The sequence below is a fragment of the Ciconia boyciana genome, chromosome 4, assembly GCF_034638445.1.
Source record: "Ciconia boyciana chromosome 4, ASM3463844v1, whole genome shotgun sequence".
Lineage (NCBI taxonomy): Eukaryota > Metazoa > Chordata > Aves > Ciconiiformes > Ciconiidae > Ciconia > Ciconia boyciana.
In genome coordinates this window covers 31,126,660-31,153,148 of record NC_132937.1, presented here as the reverse complement: position 1 = coordinate 31,153,148, position 26,489 = coordinate 31,126,660, and the positions used below count along the sequence as shown (strand labels likewise).

The 26,489-nt window shown below is 37.1% G+C and overlaps 2 protein-coding genes across 2 annotated transcripts; one reads left to right on the top strand and one right to left on the bottom strand.

Moving 5' to 3' along the window:
- The first annotated feature begins 3,664 nt into the window (after positions 1–3,664).
- Positions 3,665–10,939, top strand: SELENOP (selenoprotein P). Its single transcript, XM_072860271.1, has 4 exons — positions 3,665–3,863; positions 6,227–6,439; positions 8,119–8,236; positions 9,138–10,939. The coding sequence occupies exons 1-4, from the start codon at positions 3,673–3,675 to the stop codon at positions 9,783–9,785; spliced, it is 1,170 nt and encodes a 389-aa protein (XP_072716372.1). The 5' UTR covers positions 3,665–3,672; the 3' UTR covers positions 9,786–10,939.
- Positions 10,940–11,029: 90 nt separating this feature from the next.
- On the bottom strand, positions 11,030–26,029 carry CCDC152 (coiled-coil domain containing 152). Its single transcript, XM_072860272.1, has 8 exons — positions 25,930–26,029; positions 24,860–24,955; positions 17,164–17,232; positions 16,039–16,103; positions 14,434–14,536; positions 12,698–12,825; positions 11,695–11,781; positions 11,030–11,152 (listed from the first exon to the last, which is right to left on the bottom strand). The coding sequence occupies exons 1-8, from the start codon at positions 26,027–26,029 to the stop codon at positions 11,030–11,032; spliced, it is 771 nt and encodes a 256-aa protein (XP_072716373.1).
- Positions 26,030–26,489: the final 460 nt, after the last annotated feature.

The window sequence follows — 26,489 nt, the reverse complement described above, 5'->3', positions numbered from 1 at the left end:
AAAAAAAATGTGGAAGTTGTTTTTTTTTTCCACTCAGAAAGGGTAGTGCTTCAGACTGAAGTTTAAACATATTTAGGGTTTATACATTTCTAAAACAACTGAATTAGATCTATCTAACCCCGCAGCCAACATCATAATATTCCCTACCACTTGCTCTAAGACAGAGGAACTTTTTTCCTCAATAAATCTTGGGGCAGAACAATGATCTCGGGTAGGGTGAATGTTATAAAGCAAGATGCTTATGGCTTATCACTATGAATGTGGATAAGGTCTCCTTAATATTATAAAGGTTATAATAAATATAATGTAATATAATAATAAATAATATAATAAATAGTATTTATTGGCAAAGTGGTAATTGCTAACAACAGCTGCTTGTCATCTCTCTCTAAGGGAACTGAGGGTCTGCAGGTGTCTCTGCATACTATATGGGAGGAAATACTAACTTTTCAGTAGTGACCACTGTACATTTCCATCCTTAATGTGCTTTCCATAGCAAGGTAGTTGTTTTATGAGTTAGCTGCTTAAGCTCAGTTTACTCTGTCTGGACCCTTTATTCTTCAGTACTTGTGAGCTGCTAGTCTCAGCAGCACTCAGGGGTATTACGTATAGCTTATAGGCTCAGCACTTGTCAATCAAGCCTTATGCACATCCCTCTCTACAAAGCTGAAAAAGAAATGGGAATGGGCTCTTCATTTGACTGTATCTCCACCTGTGTTGCAATAATTGGCAAGACACCAACTGTTAATCACTACTGAGCTGCTTTTTATTCCTCTCGCTATTAACAGATCTGTACTCGCTTAATTTATTTTTGGCTGCTTCAGTGCTCATTTAGGAAATTGGACAGACATGACGCATATCAAATACTTACTTCCAGCTAACCTTGCAGGGCTTTATTAGCACTGAAAATCATCATGCTATTCTGAGGCAGGAGGCCCAGCGAATAATCTATAATTTGGAATAGTAAAGGACTTCATCACAGTTATGAGGGCTTGGTCCCAACCTAGCAAGGAATACAAGGATGTGTTTCCCTAACAATATAAGGAATGTGAGCACATTCCACCTTTAAAAAAAAATTCAGTCTCAGTCTGATGTCTGTCTGTTTTCTGCAGCGTGTCCTCCAAGACTATTGAATAAAACTTCAATAGTATCTTTGTCCTTCTTTCCGTTGACTTGAGCATAGGACTTCTACAGGATAAACCCCAAAGTCAGCAGTTCCATTTCTTGCACCCAACCAGAAGCATAAAGCTCATCTGTGCAAGAAACAGTCAGAGGCCATAGAACTAAGCAATATAAATCTCACCACCTTGAACTCTGAGGGCACACCAAGTTTTTAAACATTTATTTCTCCATAAACACACATAACATGTACATTGAAGGAAATCAAACTCAAGCAAACTGCTGTCAAAATAAAACACTCCATGCATAAACAATTCTCTCACTGAAGAAAGAGTGTAAGGAAACAGTTTCACCTGCATGTCTGCAGATACCTCAGTGGTGACGACGTTAAGAGAACGTAACAGAGTAATATGGAGTTAAGTGGCTATTGCCAGTTGGTAGAGCTTCATGGCTTTCATGTAGCTACATTGATTTAAATGGCTGAAGATCTGGGCTCTAATCTTCAACAGAAGTTGATAAACTGGCAGGTTCTTCAGAAATAAGTTTTAAAGCCAAGTGACATAATCAAGAGGAGGTAGGCAAAAGGAGCTCTGTACTGCACACGCCCTCAGACAGGTTACACCATTCTCTAAAGCAAATACCAGATAAAGCATATGAGAAAAAAACCTGCTAGCTCAGCATTTTTATAAATAGAGAAGTACCTTCCCCTCTCACTGTGGTTACCACTGTGTTCAAAAAATAATGACTCTTTGGCCCACCCTCCTCCTCTGACTGTACCACTACCTCCAGCTGACTGGGGTGACTGACGAACTGCATAACCTGATATTCAAAGTCATTATATTAAAAATACCTTGCCATTCTGCATGATAAATGGTTTCCACTTGGAATTAGTTAACAGAGAAATATTTTGGCTACTTTTGCTAAAGGGGTTTGCTTTGCTTGCAAGGTTGTTCAGAATGAGCTCCCTGAACTTTGAACCGTATCTGCAAAGTGAGATAAACAAGAGCCATATAAATACCACAGCCCTTTTCCCCACACTTTTCTTCTGCAGCAGAGTTAAGCAGAGCTGCCAAGGAGGGAGGAGGAAAGGGTAAGTGTGCTGGTTTTGCTATGAAAGAGCTTCATGACTTAAGTTTTAGCAGAATGTCTGCTTGTTTCTTTGGCTGAAAAGGCTGACTGTGGAAATTTCCATTGGAAACCAACTAGAAAGTTGAAATGCGAAGAGAAGTATAATTCAGAACACAGCTCTTACCTAGTTCACAGAGCAAGACAGCTGTTGCTGGGCACTGTATGCCAGTGCTGCAGAAGGCTATAAAGGCATAGAAGGATCAAGATGTCACAGGAGTTTCATGTGTTTATAATGGCTATAAAGGCAGACAGCTTTCCAGATGTGTGGAAAGAGTAAAAAACTGTCCCTGTTGATATCTATTGGACCACAGTTTAATCTTCAAAGTACTGTACCTAAAATGCTTTTGGTAGAACTGCAGGAAAGAAACATTAGGGACAGCAGGATTTCACAAATGATGTTGGCTTTGCAGCAGCTGGCTCTTGTTTTAAAAGATCAATTATTAAAATGTTTTAATTTTTTTAGAATATGACAAGATCGATGAAATGTGTGTTACTTAGAACTTAGTGTTACCAAAACATTCTGTGTTTACTGTCAGACTGTGGTGCGAGTGGTGAAATTATACAATTCCACGACCTAGAACATGTTGAGAAGCAGTTTTATTATTTTATATATTTCTCAATACTGGGTGTTTTCTGAACATATTAAGGCAAAAATATTATGTTAATGGAATAAAAGGAAAATATAACTACAGAATTTCTCATATGCTTTGATTTTCATAAACATTAAATGGACTACGTGTGGGTAGGAGATTTTGTAAGATCTGAGGAATCCTGAAACTCAGTTTTCATTTCCTGTTTTGCAAAATTGTTTCTAGTGCCTATGTTCTTAAGAGATTTTTCTTAATGGGTTCCAAATGCTACAAACTGACTTGTAAAAATCTTTAAGTCTTCTTTTTTCTGCCAGGTTTTGTAATACTTGCTATGTACTGAAATACACTGTTGGTGCAAGTACTTTTAAGTCAGCGGAATTACTCTGGAATCTGGAATGAACTGGTCTAGATTCTTACTGGTGTAAATTGGCTCAGCACCACTGATTTCAAAACACGAGAAATGAGGCCACTTTAAAATCACTGAAGTGTTAAAAACAAGTGTTAAAAACAAGTCAAGAAGAAATTACAAAGAGGAAGGAACAACATAGTCTCATTAGTAGCATTAAAAGAAAATCCAGTTGTTCTGAACACTTACTTTTCAGCTGTTTACATACAACAAAATTTGTATGCCTATTTATTATAGGGGAACTCCACTGCAAAATGAAAGAAATATGATCAAGCAGTAAACAAAGTAGCTCAAGTTTATTCTTACACTTTTTTTTTAAACTGAATGGAGCCAATATCCTGCTGTGTTTCATTATGTTTCAGAGTCTGAACTTTGTTAGGCATTTATCTCATTTTGTTGATTTTCTCTCTTTTCAGATAAAGCCCAGCCATGTGGGCAGGGCTGGGGCTAGTTCTGGCTCTCTGTCTCCTCCCAGGGGGAGGGACAGAGATCCAGAACTGCAAGGAGCCCCCAGAATGGCATATTGGGGAGGAGAACCCAATGCTGAACTTCAGGGGCTCAGTGACAGTGATAGCTCTCCTCCAAACTAGCTGATACATGTGCCTGCTGCAGGCTTCCAGGTAAGTGTAAATCTCTTTCCCAGTTTTTGTTAAAACATGACTAGTCAATTTTTTAAAGCCATCTGAGGATAATATATGTGCCCAACTACAGATGCACTCAATGAACTCTAGCTTCCTCAAATGCAGCCATCCCAGCTGGCATGTGTGGCCCGGTGACCAGGTTAATTCCCAGCAGGAGTATTCTGTGCCAGTGGCTCAGATTCTTCATCTCTTGGCTTAGTCCTGACTGACAGATCATTCCTCCAGACTGTACTTACAACATAAAAGTATGATCAGCTTGACATTAATGAAACCCAAAACACATGAAAACCCATCAGAAACAGTTCCTCAAGAACTATGCTTCAGCTAGCAACAGATGTTTAATGTAGCAAAGATGCTGAAGCTAAGAAACTTCATAATTCTCTAACACGGCTAGAACACCTGAAACAGAGAGATCCATGATCACTCATTTCTTATATAAGATCTGTAGGGGAAAAGGCAAGTCAAAACATGTGCTTCTAATGTGCTTTCCCAGTCCCTCTTCAGAGGTCCTAGATATAAAAAAAGAAATCCAGAAGATAAGGTAAAGACTGGCCTTGGTAAAAATAGGTGACGCATTCAAGGGAATAATCAGTGTTATATTTTCATACAAGACCTGGGACATTGGTGCTCTGGTTTCTAGAACCTACTTCTGTGCAAATAATTAGGTATCATGACAGTAACAGCAACAAGAAAATAATTTTGAGCTGACCCGAACAGGAATTGCATACAGCCCATATCTTGGATTCATTTAGTGATTGTGAAATCATTTTGGTTTAAAAATTCATAGTACTGGTTTCAGAGCTTGATTTTAATCACTATAATAACATCTTAGTTTCCCCCTCTAGGCTGCATAACTTCATATTACAATAGTCTTTGCAAGTTTTTTAAGAACTAAATTTGAAAAAGTGGTGGTAAATCTCTGTCTCTATCAAAGTCAAAAGTGGGCTTTGTGGTTGGCTTTCAAGGTAGTTGGGTTTGATTCTGTACATTTTAGAAAGGCTCTAAAGACTCTTTCAAGCTCTAGACTATTTCTGAAACTGAAAAAATTGAAAGAGTTTTCTAGAGCAATTCAATAGGAAGGATACAAATGAAAAGGAAAAAAAAACCCACATCCTACAGCAAGAAAGCAGCTTTCCATACTACAGAGCCAAGAAAGACTTTTGGGATGGGATGCCAAAGGGAAAGACTAATAACTGCCCGCCAGGTCATGCACACATTCTATAGCCATCCTTTTGACCCAGTTGCTGTAATATCCCTTTTCTGGCTATTATAGAAAACAGCCATGTCAAGATGAGTGGGAGAGCTATCAGCCTTTTACTGCAGGTTTGCTTTCTTGATTATTCATCTTTCTGCTGTATTTACGGTATGCATACTTTAACCAACTATGTGACCAAAACCTCAGCATTTAAATAAAGACATCAGATAAAATAACTGTGTTAGACCATGAAGAGCATGAAAGACCTGAAATAAAAATAACACTGAATTCAGTCTGAAAACAGATGTCTGCTTTACTTAGCACTCCATGCTACTTACAAGGACAGGACCCATGGCATATTAGCTATTGTAGAGTCTGGTTTGGTGACAGTTGTTGTGGTTTAGCCCCAGTCAGCAATTAAGCACCACGCAGCCGCTCGCTCATCCTCTCCCCTGGTGGGTTGGGGGAGAGAATCGGAAGAGGAGAAGTAAGAAAACTCGTGTGTTGAGATAAGAACAGTTTAATAATTGGAACAAAAAAATAATAATAAACTGTAATGAGAAGGAAAACAACAAGAGAGCAAGAGAGGAACAAAATCCCGTGGAAAAAACAACAGTGATACAACCGCTCACCAACGACTGATGACCGACTCCCAGCCAGTCCCCGAGCAGCGATCGCTGCCCCCTGGCCAACTCCCCCCAGTTTCTATACTGACCATGACGCCATATGGTATGGAATAGCCCTTTGGCCAGTTTGGGTCAGCTGTCCTGGCTGTGCCCCCTCCCAGCTTCTTGTGCACCTGGCAGAGCATGGGAAGCTGACAAGTCCTTGACCAGTATAAACACCACTTAGCAACAACCAAAACATCAGCGTGCTATCAATATTATTCTCATACTAAAATCCAAAACACAGCACTATAGGAAGAAAATTAACCCTATCCTAGCCGAAACCAGGACAACAGTATAGTTGATGGTCATGGCAAATGGCAATAATGTTTTAATAGTGTTAGATTGTTGCCATTAAAACTGGGAGAAAATAACATTCACTGTAATAAAAGTAAGATAGAGCATATTAACTTTCGTTGAACATGGCAAATCTTATGATTCCCTAATGATTTATGGTCTTGCTTCTTTACATTCTCCACTAGATTGGAGGACCTGCGAGTGAAGTTAGAGAATGAAAGACTGGTCAATATCTCGTATGTGATTGTGAACCATCAGGGAACCTCTTCCCAGAGGAAATTTCACCTACTGAAAGAAAGTGTTTCAGATCATATTACTGTCTACCAGCAAGATGAACAGCAAGCTGATGTCTGGACTACCTTAAATGGAAACAAAGATGACTTTCTCATCTATGACAGGTCTGTGTTTAGAGGGGAACACAGGAAAATATTTGCATGTATTTAGAGTAATGCTTTGTAAATCTCTGTATTATTTCATTGATCTGCGAATAACCTGCTTACCTCACAACAAAGACATCATAATCAACTTCTAAGTTGCACTAAGTAAAGCACTTGCATTTGCTGAAAAAGGAAGCCACAAAAGAAAAGTCTGCTTTTGCTTAAGTGAGTTTGGGATAAATAGATATAACTGAGTGTAGAATTTGATAGTATGATTCTGGTCTTGCACTGTTTTTATTTTCAGACAACTTCATTACATCCGCACATGTGAAAGTAGAATCAAATGAGAAAAGCTATATGAGTTCTCATGAAAACGTTTTGACCGGAGTTGTTGCAAATCTTATGTAGCCATATGGAAAAATTAGTCTTTAGGTGAAACTTAAAACTTTGGAAGAAAATAGCTTTTTGATCATAGAATTCTGGGACATGTATCTTTTGGCAGAACCAGTAATAACTCTTTAATTGAAATTCTGATTTTTCAATTTTGATGTGATGGAAATTATTCGACAAGTCCTGCACTTCTAACTTGTCTATCCTAATTACTATTATGTTACTGTAACGATCATTCTCAGTTCATACTGACACCTAATTAAGTTTAATATAGAATTAGAAAGTTACTTAACTTTTTTTGGTAATATGATGAAATAGAATGAATTAGCTAAATTAGGATTGTGGGATGAAACTAGCACTAGAATGATCTTCAGAAAGTGATTGCATGTTACAGCAGCAAATATGCCGAAGTATGGGAGGTTGCTGTCGTATGACAGACAAACAGAACAAGGCTGTACATAGTCCGTGGAGGGGCCCCAAAGCTGACACCTGGCCTGTGGCATTTAAAGGGTTGAACAGTTTTGTGCTGTCAGCGCATAGGAAACACCTACACTATGAATTGGTTTGGCACTAGTTTGTCCATGATCCATTATGGCTCTAGGAATGTATGTCCTTATTGTGCCTCTATTGGCAATGAAGTCTTTGCCTGTTGCTGGTCCTAGACGTGCACTCCAGGCGTGTAGGGAGCTAAGGCTGGAGGACTGTGTGTTGACATTGCAGGTGGGGTACTTAACAAGGTGCCCTTGTGTACAAATTCTGCGTTTGCTCCAGCTCCTTTGAATGTACCAGTTGTGTAGTCAAGTGCATACCAGAACACTCAAGTACAGACATGGGGCAAACAGCCACCATAAAAATCCCCTCATGCACGCTAAATCAGCAATGCAGATGCACCGTGATGCACATTCCAATCAAAATACACATTATGTTGCATAAAAACGTTATTTCTAAGGATGCAGCAACCATGTAGTGATTTGCACCACTATGCAAACAGCCCTCCTCATTAGCAAGATAGGTCTGTAGTGAATGTATTTTCAGTAGTCTAAATGCTGCTAAACCAGAGGCTTCTGCCAGTAGAGTTATTACATCAGCCAGAAATCACGCTTCACGCTACTGACGATGCAGTTGAGTGGGCAAACGTTTGTAAGGCAGATACTAGTTTTGCCTGTAAACTCCTTGGACAGAAACACTCTCCATGGGACTGTGCAGTGTGTGTGGATTGATGTGAATAAAATAAGGTGTGCTAGGAAGAGCTATTTCATTTTAGGAATATGTTTATGTATATGTAACCACAGAGTTATTTTTCTCCTTAGATGCGGCCGTCTAGTGTATCATCTGGGTCTGCCCTATTCCTTCCTGTCTTTCCAATACGTAGAAGAATCTATTAAGATTGCATACTGTGAAAACAAGTGTGGAAACTGCTCTTACATGGTATTTCCTTGTTTCATTCTATATATACTAGGAAAGGAAACGGGATTTGAGTGGTACTTAAAAAAAATTATTTCAGTGCGATTAATCCAAAAAGACATGATTTAGAATTTACACATTTCATGTGTCTTGACAGAGAGCTTTTAAACATTTTTCAAAGTGAATTAGATCTAATTTATAATATACTGATTATCGGAATTCCTGCCCTTGCTAGAAATGCAAATCATTTCCAGAAATCTAAATGCAGTCTTGGAAGCTAATTCTGTTTCTGGAGTTACGTACAGCTACCGAGCATTTAGCTACTCTACTTTTTGGGGATGGGTAGGTATTAAACAAATAGTTATTTTTTTTAAAACCTGGGAATCAAATCCAAGCTGGTTTGAGTTACTATTCCTTTTAATTTACATTTAAACACAGTATGCAATAGGTACTTTAAAAAAGTAGTAATACAAGGTGACAAATTATTGTTACTGTTATAGAAGAAGGGTAGCTTTCTTTTACATATAACTAAAGATCAGAACTACTTTAAGGATTATCAAGAAATGTCCGCACATCGTCATGAAAGTTCAATGAGAAGAAGCATCATTTTTGATCCCATCATAGTTTTCCAGCTAAATGTAGGCCTCAGGCAGGTCAGATGTGGGATCCCAGAAAAAGAATACGTTTTATTAGCAATTACTTGAATTATATTCCCTGAAAGTTTACAGTAACAGCCCTGTCTAGTTATCAGTAGTGTTGTAAAACAAGGTTCTTTTTGATACATTCATATCTTTCTTCAGCAAAGTAGCACAAATAATTTAAAATTGGGTTTCAGGTTCTGCAAAAATGTTAAGATAAGTAGTGTTTTACACCTAGTTTAATTAAATATAATGCCCTGTATTTAAAGCAATCTTCTGTTTTGCAGAGACCTGATATTGATGGTATGTGTAAAAACATCACTAAAAAAGACGATGAAAAGCTAGCAGAGATAGAACCCAAACCAACTGGTCAACATTCACATCACCACAACCTGCACAGACATAGACAACACAACCACCATCGCGAGGGCAGTCGTCATTCCAAAAATGAGAACCATCAGGCTCCTTCTGAAACTCAAAGACATCATCCTCACAGTGGTCGGCGTCAGAGAGTTTTTGGCCGTAACAGACATGATCAGACAGGTAGTCATGAACCGGTAGACACTGTTCCTCCAGGAGAAAGTGTGGAAATTACACAAGATAAAAAGCTATGAAAAAAAGGGAAAACCAGCTGTAAAAACCAGTTAACTTGAAATTGGCCAACAGCATCAGACTCAGCTTCTAGTAGCTGATGCTGTCATTGTCGACACCTTTTGTTTGAAGAGCTAGGAAATTCTGTCACTTGACAGTGTCGTGGAGCACTTCCAAATTCTTGCAGGTGACATGGCCAGCTGTCAGCAGAGGACATCACTGAATCTTGACAGTGACGTCTGCTCACTGCTGCCTGACAGTCACCAGCAGCAGGAGCAAGTGAAACTAGTGACACGTGACAGTGACAGGAGAAGGCAAGAAACTGAGCCTGAAAAACAAACTAAGCACCTTACAAATGCAAGAGAGTCCTACTGCCTAAATTAATATAGTTGCAAGAGTGGAAAAATTAACACATTAAGTGTTTTCATTGCCCCCAATTAAAAATTATACTAAGACAGGTCTGTGGAGTTAAAAATATTGCAAAGGAGTAGACTTTTACAGCAGTGCTCTTAGAATTACACAATACCTGTCAAATGCCATCAGTGAAAAGCTTCATAATTTAAAGGAATTCAATTGAGCCATAGTTTGTTTTTCAGTTGCCCTGGGAAGGTGTCTGCATTCTTGATTAATGTGTCTTTCTTGTTTCTCTTCTAACATTCTGCTTGCATTTGTGAGGACAGGAGCATAAACTATGACCTAGGGGCTCCTGTCTGATGTTTTGCAATGAAGAATAGAAGATAACCAAAACAGATATTTTAATCATTTTTTTATTAAGAAGACAGAATATATTCAAAAGTTCGTTTTTTCTTTCACTAACCTGGGGATACAAATTGTGTACAAGAAAAGCTTATTCTTAAGCAACGTGCTGAAATAACTTTTTATCTCAAATGTAAGATACAAGCAGTAATTTCATTACTTTAAAGCAAGAGATTTATATGCTTAACTTCTGTGGCTTAGATAGGGTATCAGGGTCCATTAATACATACTACTACAGCTTGTAAAATCCCACTAAATCAGTAAGATTGTGCCTAAAGTGAGAAGCAGTGTTAACAACTCTTCATGCAGAATCAGTATCGGTATCAAAAAGAGGGAGGGGCAGAATAAATTTAATCCTGGTTTAATGCTTATCTTTGTTTGTAACAGTGCCAAATTTGATAAATCTGTATTGATTAGTAAGGTAATATACCACTTAAACTTGTATAACTTCTCTGTCTGTAGCTTAGCATTCCTAACCTTTGATTAACTGAGTTGAAGTAAAAATATAGTTGTTGAAAGGATTCCTGGATGAAGAACAGAATATTCAAGAAAGGAAGACTGCTTTGAAAGTGTACACCATAATTAATGATGGTTTAATAGGGAAATTATTACTCTGTGAAACCTGAATCTTTTTATTGTGAATGCTGATTAGCAGGAAAGTAGCCGTGAATATATATAGAATGCATGCCTTTGGAATATTTGACAAGAGCATTTTCAATAAAAAATATTACTTATTTCTTCATATCTTGTTTTTACTTTCAGGTGCACAGTTTGAAATACACTGTTTCTATTTCTCATTGTATGTACTACGGAAATACTTCATGTCATTTACTCAAAATCGCCGCCGTTTGAAGTGCTGGTCTTGGCCTTTATTAAGACGTTGCTCTAAGTCTCTTATGGTGTTTCGGAGAATTTCAATTTCCTTGTTTTTCTCCTCCTGGAGATGCTGTAGCTTCTGTAAAAATGCAAGCAAAGGCTTCGTTGTTAAACATCACATAGAATTATGTGACAATACAATATGCTATTACTAATGAGAAATATTCTAATAAGAATATTTTTCTCAGTATATTGTATTACAAAATTACAAAGATGACTTCCCCAGAATCCTATTTTTGTGACATCCCAAAGTCCCAAGCCTACAAAAACAATAATGCACATATATAATTTATATCACAGTCATTTATGTCAGTTCTATCTTAAGGTCCCAGGTGAACAATTCTGTACTAAAACCACTTCACATGTGGGCTTTTGTTGCTGAGCCCCAGCTGTATCAACATCAGTGCAGAGGGACATGAAATTAGTTGTCTAGAGGTGGGAGGGATGTGTGGGAGAGTAAGAAAGATGGACCCATAAGTCATGAAACTCCACCCCCCCACACTCCGCCACCCCCAAAGTTTTGTTGCAGAACAAACACAGTAAAACCCTGTGGAAGGGCTGTTTGAAACAGGCTGTAACAGTATTTAGTATCTGCAGACTACAAGCTATTAAAGCACGTACCCTTCGATAGATACTTTGTGGCAAGACAGAAGCATCTGAAAATGATTTTGCTGTTTTATTCTGAATCCTTGCTAATTTAGCATTGAACTGAAAGAATCAGGAAAAGACAGAATATTAAGAACCCAACAGGAAAAAAAGTATGTTAAATAACACAAGTATAATTTTCACTTTCTTTTTTTAATGGATTTTGTACCTGAAAGTGGTAATAGCAAGCTTATGTACTATTTAATCCTAGGACAGTGAACCTACTTATTTAAAAAAGAATGCAATTACAAATTATGTTTCTTAAAAAAATGTTTCAAAATATTGAAAAAAGTAAATAGTACAAATATTATAATCCAAATACATTTAGACGAACAAGAAGACTACTAAAAAATTTTTGACCCATAGCCTCATGTCTGCAGGAGGAGAAAATGCAGAGGATGCTAAAAGCCATCAGGGAAACCATCACCCTTCCCTGATGTTCCAAGGATAACTCAGCCTGAACAATTCCACGCCTTATTTCTTTTTAATATATGAAATGTTTGAAGTATTTCCTTAATTTTTTTGGTAATGAGAGTGGCTTAAAACCTGAGCCATGAAATACATGTTGAATTCTGTGACTCGAATCTCCACAGGATCAGAAGACTTTAAGCTCTTGGAAGTTTGTAAAAAAAATATATCTTCCCAGCATTCAGAAATTAAAAATAAGCAGAAAACATTGTTTAATTTTTTTATAGCTCAAAACCTACCAAAATTTTCAAAATAATTTAATTTAAACCAAGAACACAGCAAACTTCAGTCTCCCTATACAGTGGGTAGAACTCGATTCCTGAGCAGAAGCGACTCAGATACCATTATGGAAGAGAGCACATGCCACTGATCTTTGTAAAGACAATTTTTTAAGGTTCCTATATTCCATCATATTACTTTGTTAAGTACTAATTAATGTTTTCCACTACGCAGTCTCTTCTAAGTTTACCCCATGCCCAACTGATTTTTAACTCAGCTTTGTAATGCATACCTCTATCTGCAGTTTAATTATTTCATTCTGCTTCTCTTCATTTTGAATTTTCAGCTGTCTAGTTAGCTCTAATATTTCCAGTTCTTTTTTCTCTCTCTGTTCTCTATACTCCACTTCTTTTATTTCAACTAGTAACACAGTAACACCAAATATGATGATTAAAGAAGACATTTAGATGGAAAAACAACATCATTTCCCAAATACGAAAACTTTTTTGAACAGCAGGTCAGTATTTCACCCTCAGTAAGTCTGCAGACGACACCAAGTTGTGCGGGAGTGTTGATCTGCTTGAGGGTAGGAAGGCTCTGCAGAGGGACCTGGACAGGCTGGATCGATGGGCCGAGGTCAGTTGTATGAAGTTCAACAAGGCCAAGTGCCAGGTCCTGCACTTGGGTCACAACAACCCCATGCAACGCTACAGGCTTGGGGAAGAGTGGCTGGAAAGCTGCCCAGTGGAGACCTGGGAGTGTTGGTTGACAGCTGCCTGAATATGAGCCAGCAGTGTGCCCAGGTGGCCAAAAAAGCCAATGGCATCCTGGCTTGTATCAAAAATAGCATGGCCAGCAGGACGAGGGAAGTGATTGCGCCCCTGTACTCGGCACTGGTGAGGCTGCACCTCGAATACTGTGTTCAGTTTTGGGCCCCTCACTACAAGAGGCATTGAGGTGCTGGAGCGTGTCCAGAGAAGGGCAACGAAGCTGGTGAAGGGTCTGGAGCACAAGTCTGATGAGGAGCAGCTGAGGGAGCTGGGGTTGTTTAGCCTGGAGAAAAGGAGGCTGAGGGGAGACCTTATGGCTCTCTACAACTACCTGAAAGGAGGTTGTAGCAAGGTGGGGTTCGGTCTCTTCTTCCAGGTAACAAGTGATAGGACAAGAGGAAATGGCCTCAAGTTGCGCCACGGGAGGTTCAGATTGGATATTAGGAAATTTTACTTTACTGAAAGGGTTATCAAGCATTGGACCAGGCTGCCCAGGGAAGTGGTTGAGTCATCATCCCTGGAAGTATTTAAAAGACGTTTGGATGGATGTGGTGCTTATGGACATGATGTAGTGGTGGTCTTGGTAGTGTTAGGTTTACGGTTGGACTCGATGATCTTAAAGGTCTTTTCCAACCTATACGATTCTGTGATTTCATGGGAAAACAATTTCATTCGAGCAAAAAACATACTTTAAAACTATGTGAAAACCACCCTGTCCCATCCCAGTAAGATGGAGTCTCTTTAAAGAAGCATCATATTTTACAAAGAGTTTGTCTGGCTTTTTTCAGCTAAGTGGATGACCAAAAAATCCTACTCTTCAAGGTTATGTCACTAATGAAAAAAATTAATATTGAAATCAGTTTTTTCTCTGCAGTATTATTTATTTGTGAAAATAATATCCTACTCTCCTGAGCATAGCTGGAATGCTCTAACAGCAGTCTAGCTTATAGTTCAAAGCAATTTTCCAGTCAATGCTTAACCCAAAATTTCATTCTTTCAGATTTTTAGGTCCAAGTTCCCAGTGTCTATTGTACCTGTCTGGGAATTTCTGCTCATCCTGTGTTGCTATACTATTGCCTCATTGCCACTGTCTACACTCTTGAGCAAAGACAAAATTCAGTTAAACACTGTCCACTTCTAGCTTTCATATGATTTCACTAAGAAGTGAAACTTGTACTTATCCTAGGTGAAGTATAGCTCCTACAGGTTACAACATGTTATACCCAATGCTACAGCATTCAGTCTTCAGAGAACTTACATTTTTTTCTCATATCGCAATTCAGCTGTGTTACTTCTAATTTGTGGTCTTCCTCTTTGTTTTTGATTGCTATCATAAGATTATCAATCTGATCTTTATATTCCTGCAAATGTAAAAAGCTTCATAAAAATCTTGAGGTGTCTGTGCTCTTAGCCTTCTGCAAAGCACAACATTCATCTCAAAATGTACAGTAGTCTATAATTCAGTACTTGTTTTATCCTCGATCTAGTAAATTCAAAATGCCCAATTGCTTCTTACACAATGGGGCTGAAGTCCACAGATGAAAAATGTAGCAGATTTCATTGTATTAGAGCTATCAGTTAATATAATATTACAAATTGTACTTATTAGAAGAACAGGCAAATGGAGAGGTAATATTCCTTTCCCCAATCCAGGATCTGATACAGTGCTGCAGTTAGTTAAGTGACTACAGTTTTACTTTTGTGGATTTTTGACCGTAAGATTGTACAACAAAAATCATATTTAAAGTATAAATTTTGTTAACATTGCTTATACAAAGTTTTCCACAACTTCATACTGGCACCAGCAAAAACATCAGTGGTATTAGCAGTAGCGATGCTGGTGGCAGTAATACTCAAGTAAACAGATTGAGCACGCCTATTATAGGTTTGCTCCCGTAAGTGATCCAGCATTATCAAGGAATTGGCTGTAGCTGCCAAGGTAGAGGTGCTTACTCCAAAGCTCTTGTCAGAGCCTTCTGACAAGGTAGGTGGCCGCTCACCAGAGCAATGCTCAGAGGCACTCACAAAAGCAGTTACTGATGGGTGGTAATAGTACGTATGGACATAGTCAAGTAAGTGCCTTCAGAACAACACTAGGAAGTTCCACCATGCCCATACATATATATAATGTATAGAACCATAGTTTCCTCATGTCTTTCAGAAAGCATGACTTATTTTATTCACAAACTGTCAAGATAACAGCTCTATTGGTATAAAAATTTAATATGAACTCATAGTTAGTACAAACACAGGCAAAGAAAATCAGCAGTAAGATTCCTAGTCCTATACAGGTAACGGATGTGCAATCTTAGCACAGAGAGCCAACACATTTTGTGACTAGCCCTGCTGGTGTTACCTCCTTTCCAAAACTGAGTGGTGTAGGTAAAAAGTAGAGAGATGGTAAATGGAATTTGTTATGAGACACAGAGACCTATTATCTTTGTAGCATTTACTCCCAAAGCAACTACAGAAAAAATTCAGACAGTTCTTGATTCTCTGGGAGTACAGCAGGCATCGTGAATATCAAAACCTTATTTCCACAGAAAAATGTATTTTAATGCAAGGGATTAGATTTTAGAATGTAAAGTTGAATTTAAAGTTAAATACAGCTAAAAAAACCAAATGCATTTTAGATTGAGCCAGAGTTCTCAGCACTTAGTAGTTTTGACCTCTTACTCCCTCTAACACATTCTCATATTGATGTCATGAGAGTAACTCTTCTCTTTTTACACATGATAAACATTAGGAAAAATGCAACAATAATGGTATCAGTAGCAAACCCAAGAATATAAAGATATATGAACTACTACAATAGAGATAAAATATTATTCCTCTACCTAAAGAATAATAATTTGTGACGTACCTGTTCAGAAGCCTTTAATTTCTCTTCCAGGATGTGAATGGTACCCTTCAGTCTATCATTTTCATCTACATAAATAGAAAACTATATGATACACTAAAAAGCACATTTTGACAGTATTATTAGCATGAAAGCAGAATAAGGAATTATGTTCATTTTTTGTCTTGTCTGAACTTTAAGAAACTTTTTTGTAGACATGATAATCATTGTTTACAGAACTACGTAATCTCAGTCTCTGTTTTTTTAACAAGACAACTCATAGTTTAATCGTAATATTTGCCTGGTATACTTTGAACTGGCGTTAGCCTTCTAATAACTGATGCATTCAAGAAAATCTAGATGCAAAGTTCTTTGGCTCAGAAAATAAAAGATTATTATCATGGCTACAACAGTTTTGAATAGGAAGATGCAACCTTTTAAGTATTTGTTTCCCAAAAACTAGAAAGTAGTATCTCAGAAACAGAATTTAGAAAAAGCAGACAAAGCTTTTTTTGATTATTAAAAGTCACTTTGAGTATTAAAAGCAGCCATATACTTCCAATTTTTAGAGGTTTATTAATATTTATGCTAATATGCCTTAAACACGCAATGGGTATAAAATTAATGACATGGTGCACAGCTAAACTGTGGTATAAAGTTATAGCAAATATTTATATATTTTATTTTAAAATTGCAATGAGTAACTGTCAAGTATTTATGGATAACAGCTAAATTTTAGTAACATTACACTGAGGATTAAGACTCTCTGGTTTAACGAAGTGGTAAAAACTATGCATAAACACCTTAATAGACTACAGTCCAACAGCTGACTAATACTTTCTCACTTTTTGTAAAATTGCCTGTGCTATGCTGAAATAAATTTAAAGACAAGCTATTGATTAAAAATCCTCACTGAGACAGAACTTCTTTTACATGTGGATTCTAAGTAGGATAATAGCAATAGACGTTTATTAAGCATATAGACCACCAAAATCTGCACAGGATTGATTTTAGATATGTTTTTTCCTTTCTGTTTGGCTGCCAGTGAGTTCCTCTCTCTGAAAAAAACAGTAAATATAAAAAAAAAATTTAAATGCCTGCTTATTCTAAATTACAGTACAGTATATATAAGAACATTTTTGCTTTTACCTTTCACGTTACATTGGTTTTCAATGGTTTGTGTTAGACCCTTTATCACATTCTGTAGAGTAGCACATTCTAAAAGAAGTGAAAAATCCAGTATTTTTGAATAATTTCTTCACCATTTTAATTTTATATTTTTATAAACTTTTCTCAAATATTTTATAATAATCTTTATTAAATATTAGTCTAAGTCTTACTGACTATACAAATAATTGAGATTATTATTACATGATTACTGCTTAATTTTAGCTTTTAGTTTGATGACAGACTAAAAACCATTTTAACAAGCAATATGAACAATTTCATAAAACTATTACATTTTTGTTTCTAGCCAGCAAATAAGGATGTTATTGTTTTTTGGGCAATAATGGAAGTTTTCCATATCAGCATTCCAACAATTTAATGTAGTTAATGAAATTTAGGCTTACTTTCCTGACAGCATTTTTGCCAAGATTCTTTTTAACAAGCCCAACATTATCCACTCATTGCAGTTTCTCACCCTCCTTTTAGTGCACATTAACGTTCATCTTGTGGCTCAACATAAATTTGGAGAGATTCAGAATATCTTACTATATCCCTATTATCTCATTTTAAACAAAATAATTATGTATGTGTATGTACATACTTGCAACTTGTTATCAGTTTATATATTTATACTTAATAATTTTATTTTTTAGTTGTATTTTTAATATTTGAATGCTATATGGACTTCCTGTAATAGAACATTTGGTTTTCATTAAATACTATTTTTATCCCTTATGTTCATTGTAACCTTGTAAGTAAAGTTACAAAACATTCAAAGACTGGGAAGGCAAGGGACACTAAAACTGAGGTTGCTTACTCTTAAAAACTTTTTCTATTTCCAGAGTATCACTGCATTTCTTAAGTGCTTTTAATTTCTGCAACAGATAAAGTACACTAAGTTACTTATCTCAGAAGACCAAAGCTCTGTTGAAAATTGTGGATGATATAATTAAAGACTACATTAGAAATAACGAAGCCAGGAAGATGAATTAAGATCCCAGCTCCAAGATTCAGTTTTCCACTGAATCTTTTTGACCTTTATTCTATTCTTCCATCAAGTCCACTTTTCATACAGCTGAGTACGTTAGCCAGCTGTATTCTCCCGTTCCATGCTTCCAAAAAAACAGTAGAGGGAGCACGAACAGCACAGAAACATTGCCTGCCCTCAGTTCCTGTACTGGATCAAAAGCATTTGTGGAAAAATCCTATTCAAAATCCGAAGCACTAGCTTAGCATGCCCATTTGTACCAACTAGTTCTACCACAGATTTTCTCCCATTTGAAAATGCATGGAAATAAACCCAGATGCTTGTAATTCATGCACAAATTGGAAATACATCTATGCATTTGAGTAAACAATAGGACAGCAGCTAGTCTTACAATGAATCACAGCTATTTAAGTGTAAGCCACTCTTTTGTCCAGTCGCAAGAATATCTGCTTATCTTTCTTATCTTTAAAGGATGTATCTTGACAAATTCTTTATGTAATTATAGCTGTGACTGGAAAATATTACTGGGAACCCACAAGTTTTGCTTGCCTACACTAAGGAAGAAAAAGCAAAATTTTGCTAAATGGTTGCAGCTTTGTGGATCACTGGCATACCATCTGTTATGAATTCTGTGTGGTTCCTTCCCTGTAAAGAATACTCCCTACATGCAGAAAGACTGAACAGCCTAAGTGCTCTTTTCCATGTTTAATATCTATAATTTATTGCAGTTTCTTCCACCTGCATTTATAATTGAAGCTATTGGCTTTTTTTATAGGGCGATTACATCAACCACTTTTTCATTTAACACCTTTGAAACACTAAGTGAACAAATATGCAATCCTGAAGGTGCTAAATAGGGCCACCTTAAGTGTTCCTATAGACAATAATGTGATTGCTTTCTTTTTAAAAACTACAGTAAATTTCAGTTCAGAATTGTAGCCTGCACCACAAGAGTCCATTTAGTCACCATAGAAAACGTTTAGGAGCAGAAAACAAGAATGCCAGACTTGTGTCTGTCTTAAGTGGATCTGCAATGATTTACACTAAACAAAAACTGTGGTCCCAAATCTCACCTTTGTTTAGCAAAATAACATATCAAGACAAAACAAAGCTCATTTATGATCTTTCAGAAAATGTATACACTTGCTCAGTTGCTCGTCTTTTCCCACCTTACCTTTGGTCAAAGTGTTTCACTCCCATCCCCCCCCTTGAGTTTTATAAGTTTTCTTTCTTCCTTTGCATTTCCTTCAGAACTCCCACTCTTCTTTTACCTTAAACAGTTCTAGAGAGAGACTTCTGGCAATCAAGGCTATCAAGGAGCCCTCAGGTTCTCACTTATACTTGTTGGAGATTTCTTGAGGCGTGAAATGCTATTCCCATTTCTGTTTCTCATACTAAGAAAGAGTTCTTCAGCCAGGGTAAAATTCCACTTCCTCCACCCCACCACCACTAGCAGCCACAAACCCTTCAGGGTAGACAGAACAGCCTTTCCTTCCATAGTGCTCTTTCTCTCTGCTCCTCTGCTGTAAGCGGCATGTTTATTTGGAATAATATGTGAACCATTCACCAGCATGCGATCTCATTTTTTTTCCTTAGCTGTTCTGTGAATTGCTTTGAGGATTACTGCTAAGCCTTATATTCTAAGGCTGAGTTGTTTATATATCCTATAAATTAATCTGCTCTTGTGTTAAATTTGTAATAGGATGAACTTGAGAATGCTCTTAAACTTCAGAATGTACATACATTAAGACTGAATGTTGACACTGTTCATCAAGAAATTGATGCAGCTGTCCAAATCCAGCAATTTCAGTTGCCTTTGGACCAACTCTTCAAATGATACTTTCAGGAAATGTGGCTGAGCTGGGTTCTGGGAAGCAGCTTGGTACATAAGGCTAGGAGAAATATTTTTTCCAAGCCACAGTTGGCAATATCACTGTATGAAAGCCATTCTCACAACCAGAATCTGTTGGAATAACTGTTGCAAGAGTAAGAATGGAAGTATCAATGCTACATTTGGTCCTTTGCATCTTCTCCAGTTCTGCACAGGATTCCTCTATATCCCCATCAATAATAAAGAGTGGTTTTTTTAATCCCACAGTACTTTGACTGTCAAAAAGATTTTACAAAGAATCAAACTATTAGACGCAACACTTTTAGTGTACTGATTCTGAATACACAGTATACTATTACCCCTTCTGAATGGTCAATGTTGCAGGTGAATTTGATAAAAGTGCAAAGACCATTTCTATCCATTTCAAAAAGAAAAAGCAAAATGCTTTGGAAACATTATATACTCACTATAATTTATAATCACTACACCAACCGTAACGTCCTTTTGAAATATTTTTAACATTACAATCACTGCTGATCTCCAGTAACACAGTAACTGTTTACCTGAAGATTCCTCTGACAGCATCCACTGCAGATTATGGCAATTTTCTGCCCAAGATGGTTTGTGCAACTCTGCTCTCTGATCACCATTAATTAATGCAGTTCAAAAATACAAACTTATAAACACTTCATGCCATGATACTTGAAGTGTTTACCTTATTGGTAAGCACATTAACCTAATAGAACAGCCATGTTAACTGTCTTAATTTCTAAATACATTCTATCCCTTTGGCATCTCTCAGTCACCTTTTACTTCCTTATCATCAAGTAGCTTTCAGAAGCACCTCTTGGATGTCCCATGTTGTTCCAAGTTCCTGCTTTTCACTTTTTTCATTACTGCTACTAACAGCTCTGCAATCTCTCTTACTTTTTGACCAGAATCCTTGGCTTCCAATAATTCTGCCTCCTATTTATATCTTTACTAATTTGTACAACTACTATGACTTCAATATTATTGAGATTTGTTTTTTGCTGACTATCCCTGCTGCTAAAACTTTAGTTCATATTTCATGCTGATTGCTCTGGTATTTTTACTTGGACTTCTGCCATCCACATTTTTTTTTCCATCATGTGTTTCAAAACAGCTCCAGAGGTCGTTCTCTCCAGTTATATTAGCATAACTACCTCCTCAAATAATTTCAGTCTTATCTCATCGAAGGGAGGCACTACTATTTACAAAGCCCAAATCTCTCTTCTGACTTTCATCTGTTTTCAGTCCATTCTGCTTCCACAGTCCTTGCTGCAGTCATCCTGGCTGCTCTGATTTCCTGTGTTGTCTCTTTTACTTTCTCTGCTTTTATCCCATAGGTTTCATGGTATGAGTAATTTCTTCTTTTTGTCCACCTTTTTCTTTCCCTTTTTAAAATCTATTTTGTATAAACCCTCTCCTCTCTATTTTTGTCAATAATGAAGCCTCTTGATCTCTTTCTGAATTACTGTCCTGCATTGTCTTTTGTGCTTAATAGAGAAACAAATGGCTCTAATGAGTCAGACCAAAGTTCCAGCCAGTTCACTATCCCACTTCACAATACCCAGTAGAAGATACTTCAGGAAAGAGGAAAAAAAGCTGGATAGACACTACCCTTAATATATCCTCTCAGCTTCCAAAACACAAGAATAAGGGAGACCTGAGTGACAGATACTGTCTTTGTGTGTAACAAATTCGTTAAGTTTTGTTACATTAATTTTTCTAATCTTTTTGGACTAATCTATACTTCTGTTATCCATAAACTTCTGTGGAATTGATTTAACAACTTTATTTTATAATGTAGGGAAAAGTTCCTCCTTTTGTTTGCTCTAAATTGATCAAGTTTGATTTCCATCTAGTTATCTTATTACATTGAACAGTGAATATTCATTCCCTAGTCACTTTCTCTATGCCATTCATAATTTTACAGCTATGAGTCATATCAGCTCTATTCTTTCTCTTTAGGCTGAAAAGTTTCCAGTCAACTTAAGTCTTTCTTCAGATGTTCCAAAATTGTGACTAAACCTGTGAGGGCCCCAAGTGCACTCTCCCCCACCCACCTCTTGGGTGTTTGACTGGGCTCAAGGCCAGCTTAGAAAGAGTACAGCTGGTAACCTTGAAAAAAGCTTTTTGAAGAAAGCTGGAAGAAGACTCAGAAATGGCTGTCCCTCCTTCTCTTGTGAGCTGCTTTTAAGCTGAGGCTTTTGCCCTTGGCCTACCTTGAGCTATGCTGCAGCTGTGTTGCAGCCACATACCATGTAGATCTAGACCCTGGTCATGACCTAGGGAGTGACTTCCTGGCTTGATTTCAGACCTGCCTCATCACTACGGACCTGCTAGTGATCACTAGACCATGTCTGGCCCTTGTTACCGTTTCTAGACCTGATCTTGACTCAACCTCCTGTCTTGACCTTGGACCTACTCCATCATTATGTACTTGTTTGGTAATGTGGACTTCTGGCTGACCCTGGCAGCCCTCACTGGGACAGCCCTGCACGGGTATGGAGGGAGTGAGTCTTGGCTGGTGAAGCCCCTACCTCTGTGGGCCTTCTTACATGACTGGTTCCCGATTCCCTGTCCCTTGCTTCTCCCTGATGATAACAATCCTTGCCACCTTCTCTGTTATCTTTTCTACTTCTGGTATGTCTGTTTTGAAACATGGGGACCAGAACGTTACATGAAAATCACAGACTTTACAGCACATGATATTTGTTTCTCTATTTCTTCCATAATCATGCCTATCACTGTGTTTGCTTCTTTGACCATTGACATTTTCAGAGAACTGTCCAGAAGGACACCAAGATCTCCTTCCTGAGAAGCAGCCAACTGGAGCCAACCACTGTTTATATAAAATGCCTCATATGCACTGCTACTGGTTTTCATCTCCCCTTTTTATTACCTTGTCATTCTGTATCATGAGATTCTTGGTATAACTGCATAGATTAGCATCATTAGCAAACTTCACCCACTTACTCAATAGCTTTTCCAATTAATTTCCAATTATGCTAAATTATTTAAGTCCCAGCGAAGATCTAAGTGAAACCAGCTGTCAATCTCACTCCAGCGGGAAACTAAGTTTATTCCTACCCTGTTTCCTAACTTTTAGCAAGTTGACTTGTCAGAGACTAAAGTTCTACAAAAAGATGCACCTTTCAGCAATTCTACAAACTACAGAAGAATAAGAAACCACAAATCTATGCTAAGTACTAGATATTATTTCTCTTTTCAAATACCCATCTGAAAAGATATACTTCTAAATTTAAAAAAAATCTGAATTTAATAGTTTTCTCTTTAATTCCTCCTTTAGCTGGCAACTTTTCTATTATGATCTAGAGGCTTAGAATTCCCATCTGTAAAATAGTAAATGCCATTTTATTATTTAGCTTCCATTGAACAGTTTGAATCCTCTTAATATTAATATAAACTATTATTACCATTCATAACGATTTAGCACCACAATGACATCTGCTATACAAAGCAAAAGAAATACGACCAAAACTCGGATCACATTAAAGGTGACAGTAACACAAGTGCAGCCTATGGCATGGTATCAGCTTAATTGAACTCAACCTTGAAGGATTATATGCTATTCCTTACACTTTATAACCAAGTTGGAAATGTCACTGAGATAAAATCCTGATGGTGACATTATAAACACAAAATGGGCTGTCACATTGTTTAATGCGACATCTTCAGAGATTAAATCTCACAGATAAAAAGTCTAATCACTTTGGACAGCTCTTCAGTCCTCTAGAAGTTAAACAGATGCCTAGATAGAGCAAGACAGAGATTCCACCAATACCCAAGGTCCTTACAGAATTAATTTAAGTGAGCAAAATTCAAAGAGGAATACTAAAACTTCAGTATAACAGTCAGCATGGTACAGGGAAAATGTATTCCAAACCCCAAACTGGGCTATCGGACTGTCCCTAAACACACCAAATCACGCAAGCAACTAAGAAATATAATTCTTTATGTTATCTTGGAGCACCAGCCCCACCAGTCTGACATGCCATCTCCAATTACAGGCAAGCTTTGTCATTTCAGAAAGCAGCAAAATATGCGTTCAAGAATGCATCTGGCTCATTTCTCATTGGGCAAAACACTTCTGTTGACCAGGTGAACTGTAACATTTGTCATATTGATACCAATGGAACAGCTCAGCTGGGGGCACAATAGTGTCAGTGCTGACCTTACTTTTCCCAAATGTTGACCCTATTGTTCTACACGGGCATCTGAGATGCTTATCGATTAACATAAATCACAGGCTACCACTTTAAGTAAAACTGCTGATAGTTTGCTTAAAAATGCTGGCTTTGTAAACTGTGGCAGTTCGCTAGAAGCTCGAGAGGCCTGTATGGATGTGAAAGGTAAACATCTGGGCACAATAACATCATCAGGTGTACCAAGCTCATCTGATCCTCTCCCTCTTTCCCTGCCAACACATTGCTTCCTTGGAAAAGGAGATAACACAATCAAAAGAAAAAATATGAAGAGGAAAAAATAAAAAGAAAATACAAAAGGAAAATTTTTCTTTCATAGGTACTGCATGCACTCAAAAATCTCTTAAAGTAGGTGGATATTAACATCAACTGGAAAATATTTACTTTAATGCAGTTCTCAAAATATATTTGTGGATTAAATTTATCTGGTTTATGCAAATGAGATTATTCCATTACATGACCCAAGATTAAGCATTACTGTTTTTCACACAGTATCTAAGAACCTTTTTATTTTATTTTTGTATTTTATATGACTGAAAATAATGGAAATATTTCTCAGAACTTCCTGAATATATGCAAATCCATAGCATTTTTTAAAAAATAACTCACCTTCTTTTACTGATTCCTCCTTTGATTGGCTTAATGTTAACAAGCTGTTACATTTTTCCAGCTGAAGAACCAGTAGGTTATTTGCTTCATTAATTTCTGATATTTTCTAGAAAATTGGAAAAAAAATAAAGTCATAGTAATATCTTTTGATTTAAGTTTTAAATCTTGAGTTTTAAATTAATATAAAATTTACAGTTTCACAACACTGCAGTCACAAACGTGTATTATTTGCCAGTCTGGAAATTCCGTTATAGAGAAGAACGATGCTAGACCTGAGAGCCTGTGCTATTGCGAGTTTACCCTGCAGAACTAAGAAGGCCGACTTACATCACTAGTTATAGACTGGTTTCTTCTCAATTCTGTAGTCCACAGTCTGGATCAATCCTCAGCAAAGTTCTTTCTATTGCTTTGTATATGAGGTTGTGAATGCCCTTGCTGAGCACCAACATGAGTAATGGGTATGAATAGGAATTAGTATAGTATGTGTTTTCCATGAGAAATGCTAAATTTATTTCAGGGGGTCCTTTAGTACTATCTCTAGTATGGATTTACTGATCAAGAAATCACCAGAGAGCTGGCCAACGTGGGTCTAACAAGAAATACTGTACCGATTTTCCTCAGTGGATCAATCTTGTAAGAACTGACATACACATAAGATAAAGAGAGCTCAATGTGTATGGAATATAAGAACAGATGCTCCTGCTACAGCAATGACATTTTTCTAGAACCAGGAACAATTTCTGAAAGGATAGTCTAGCAAAGCTGTGTAATATGGTTATCTCCAATAGCAGCTTCTGGTACAAAGGGAAACTTCCACGCTTTTCCTGAGAAGCCAAAATTGGCCTCAGCACCATTAAAATTCTAGCAAAGAAACAAAGGCTTCTCAGACTCCACAAAAGTCACTCATATTACTCTGAGATACAGTCAATACAAACCCTTTCCAAACAAAGTTGGCATTACAAGGCATATTAGTAAGCATAAGCTGATACCGCTTAGAAGAGATTTTCACTTGAAAAGCTTATTAAAATGTCACAAAATATTTATAGATAGCAGTTTCGACATTTTTTTACCTTCTTCCCTTATCTTTTCTATCTCTGAGAAGTTATCTAAAAGTTTATCAAGGTCCACCACACTGATTTTCTTCATAGTTTCTTCATGGCTGCGATTCATTTATTTCTGGACCATATAATCCAGTGATCACTGTATATATAAAAAACAGATCCATTAATTTATATATTTCTCATTCACATTATGTCAAAAGATTTCATATGCACAAATGTAAGCAGAACAAAGAACACCTTTTTTTTTTTTTAATTAAAACTATTTTTGCATGTTAAACTAAACTTCAACCAACCTAAGATCTTACATTTATAGGACATACAGTGAATGTCAGAAAGCCCAAGCCAAATCTATCAAACTGTTAGATGATATCATTAAATTTGGAAATTTTTGTTGCAATTAAAAAATAAACCTGAATCCACTTCCACACACACAATGATGCAATTTTACCTAAATATATTAGTGGTCTGCACATAGGATTCTTTTAAAACATATGACCAACTTCTCTTTATATATGCTGCTAAAACAGATTGGTCTTCCTATTCTCATTTTAAAGAGTAGGAAATTCAAT